Here is a 2,383-nt window from a genome sequence, read left to right as displayed (position 1 = left end):
GGACTGGAGATATCCACACCAAACAGACGCTTGACTTTGAGGATCAAAATAAGTACTGTTTCATAGCTCAGGCAAAAGACAAAAGTGATTCAAAAGCCACCATTACTGTTCGAGTGAATGTTGAGGGAGCAGATGAATTTGACCCTGTTTTTAACCAAGATCAGTATGTTTTTGATTTCCCTGAGAAGAATGAAGCAGGGCAGTTGGTTGGCAAGGTGATAGCATCAGACCATGATGGAGGATTGGATGGTGTTATTCACTACACTTTGCTGAAGCAGTCGCCTTTCTTTTCTGTGAACCATAGCAGTGGGGATGTCTACTTGACTAGAACATTTCATAGGAAACAAAGCAGGATGAAGAGTGCAGGTGACACTCTGGAACTGCTCATAAAAGCTCATAGCCCAAGGGTGGACTCCAAGTTCAGCACATGCACAGTTCTGGTAAACATTTCTAATACTCCAGAGAACTATTCCATACTGCCAGCGTACATTGTGTCTGTTAGTATTGCTGCTTCTGCTGTGGCATTGCTGTTTCTTGCCATCAGCCTTGCTGTGCTTATTATTCGATCCAGGCAAAAAGAGACAGCAAACTCCACCATGAAGAAAGAGGTTCCACGTTCCTCTGTTACTGATTTGCATTTGGACAATGGGAGTAGCTCCTCAAAAGAAGACCAGAAGACGCAGATCCAGGGAACCAGTACCCTTCCTGTGGGTAGCATAGCTGAGTGGCTCAGTTTGGTTGGTATCAGAGAGAGGAGGGACATGGCTCAGCCTTGTAGGCATTCGGATTCTAGTGGCCATGGCTCTGCAGAAGGAGAAACTGCAGAAGATGAGGAAATAAAGAGGATCAATGAACATCCCTGCAGGAAGGGTTCTGGGTCGGCCTTAAGTGATCGAGGTTCACGTATACCAGACTCAGGAATTCCCAGAGACTCTGACCAGCTCTCATGTCAGTCTGGGGAGACAGATGTGGTGCCTGTTTCTCAAAACATAGAGACAGCCCACTCTGCTAAAGAAGGAAGTGTGGGAGAAGGAAGGGAGTGTGACAAAGTGTTCTGCAACAAAACACTCTCCCAGGCACTTGATGAAATGAGTATAACGAAAGAGGACATAATGACTGATGTTGCAACAGAATATATCTTCATCCCTGATGACCAGAACTCCCATTATGGATCTCTTGCCACCCTAGTAGACTCTGATGAGGATCTCAGAGGCAGCTACAATTGGGATTACATGCTAAATTGGGAACCCAGATTTAAGCCTCTCGCTTCTGTGTTCAGTGATATTGCAAAACTGGAGGATGAAAGCACAAAAATGCACAGCTTTCCCAAGGAGAAGAAATCTTTTGTTTTTCCACCTCCTTTGATTACTTCTGTGGCTCAGCCAGGTTTAAAGACTGTTCCCCCACGAATGCCAACTCTGTTGCCAAGTCAGGCATTTAAAAAGTACCCCCGCTCACCCCTCATTCATCGCTTGAGATTTCCACCATCAGCAATGACACCCAGTTTTTCTCCTTCTCTGTCTCTGCTTACTGTTCAGACTCCAGTGGCATCCCCAGTTGCTTCACATCTGAAGGGGATATGCCCTGGTCAGCCAGCATGTGAACTTTCAACAGACGAAGAAGTTCAAGTGTAGATTATTTATCATTGACTTAAAATAGAAAATGAACATTTGGACAAAGGTGTTTTCCATACTCCTTAATAAGCATAGCATGTTGTGTCTATATCTGTAAATATTTTATTTTTATGAGCTAAAAATTACTTACGTAGCCAAACATTTTAACCTCCCTAAGTGATTAACTGTAAAATGCAGCCCAGACTTGCCGGAAATCCACTGATCTTTCTCTACAAAATTCTTTAAAACTCAGACTGTTAGCTATTTGGGAATTGCATGTTCTAGTTATCATGGAAACTCCTAGGTGGAATAGGACTTTTTCATAATACTCACTGTTAAACTCAGGTGAATTGTTCAGGATATGCAGAAATAGATGGGCATTCACGGTGCACATGGAGTCAGGATTTTAGCTGGTCTAACATACTCCAGTGCTACCAGTTGGGCATGCCCAATGCCATTCTTGTCCCCTACCCCAATCTACTCTGATACCTGAGCCAAGCACACCTCAGCTACAGCAAAACACAAGGTTGGTGCTTCATAATATTCAATGCATGTAGAAGTATATCTATAGGCACACATATCTGGGAGCGTGTACATTTTTTCTATCAAGTCAGCATATACTTGCCAATATTTTTGCAACCTTTTGCTTCAGTATAGAGGTCTTTGCACTTTCATTAGAATACAGAAAAAGGCCCTACAAATGTTTGACTTTCTCTGAGAATATCTAGAACAAGATACTCTCAGAGGTAACTTTCTGGACTTGCATTTAA

General features: G+C 43.0%; 1 protein-coding gene across 1 annotated transcript in view; it reads left to right on the top strand.

The window, feature by feature from the left end:
* DCHS2 (dachsous cadherin-related 2) overlaps nt 1-1,634 on the top strand; it is a 108,584-nt gene extending 106,950 nt beyond the window's left edge. Inside the window, exon 21 of the mRNA XM_044430672.1 lies at nt 1-1,634. This exon is cut by the window's left edge and continues 19 nt beyond it. Coding sequence (XP_044286607.1) covers nt 1-1,634 — 1,634 coding nt within the window.
* The last annotated feature ends 749 nt before the right edge of the window (nt 1,635-2,383 follow it).

This window comes from Varanus komodoensis, unplaced genomic scaffold (genome assembly GCF_004798865.1).
Source record: "Varanus komodoensis strain SLA01 unplaced genomic scaffold, ASM479886v1 scaffold21, whole genome shotgun sequence".
NCBI lineage: Eukaryota > Metazoa > Chordata > Lepidosauria > Squamata > Varanidae > Varanus > Varanus komodoensis.
The sequence above is the reverse complement of the archived record's forward strand: the minus strand, read 5'-3'. Positions and strand labels throughout refer to the sequence as shown.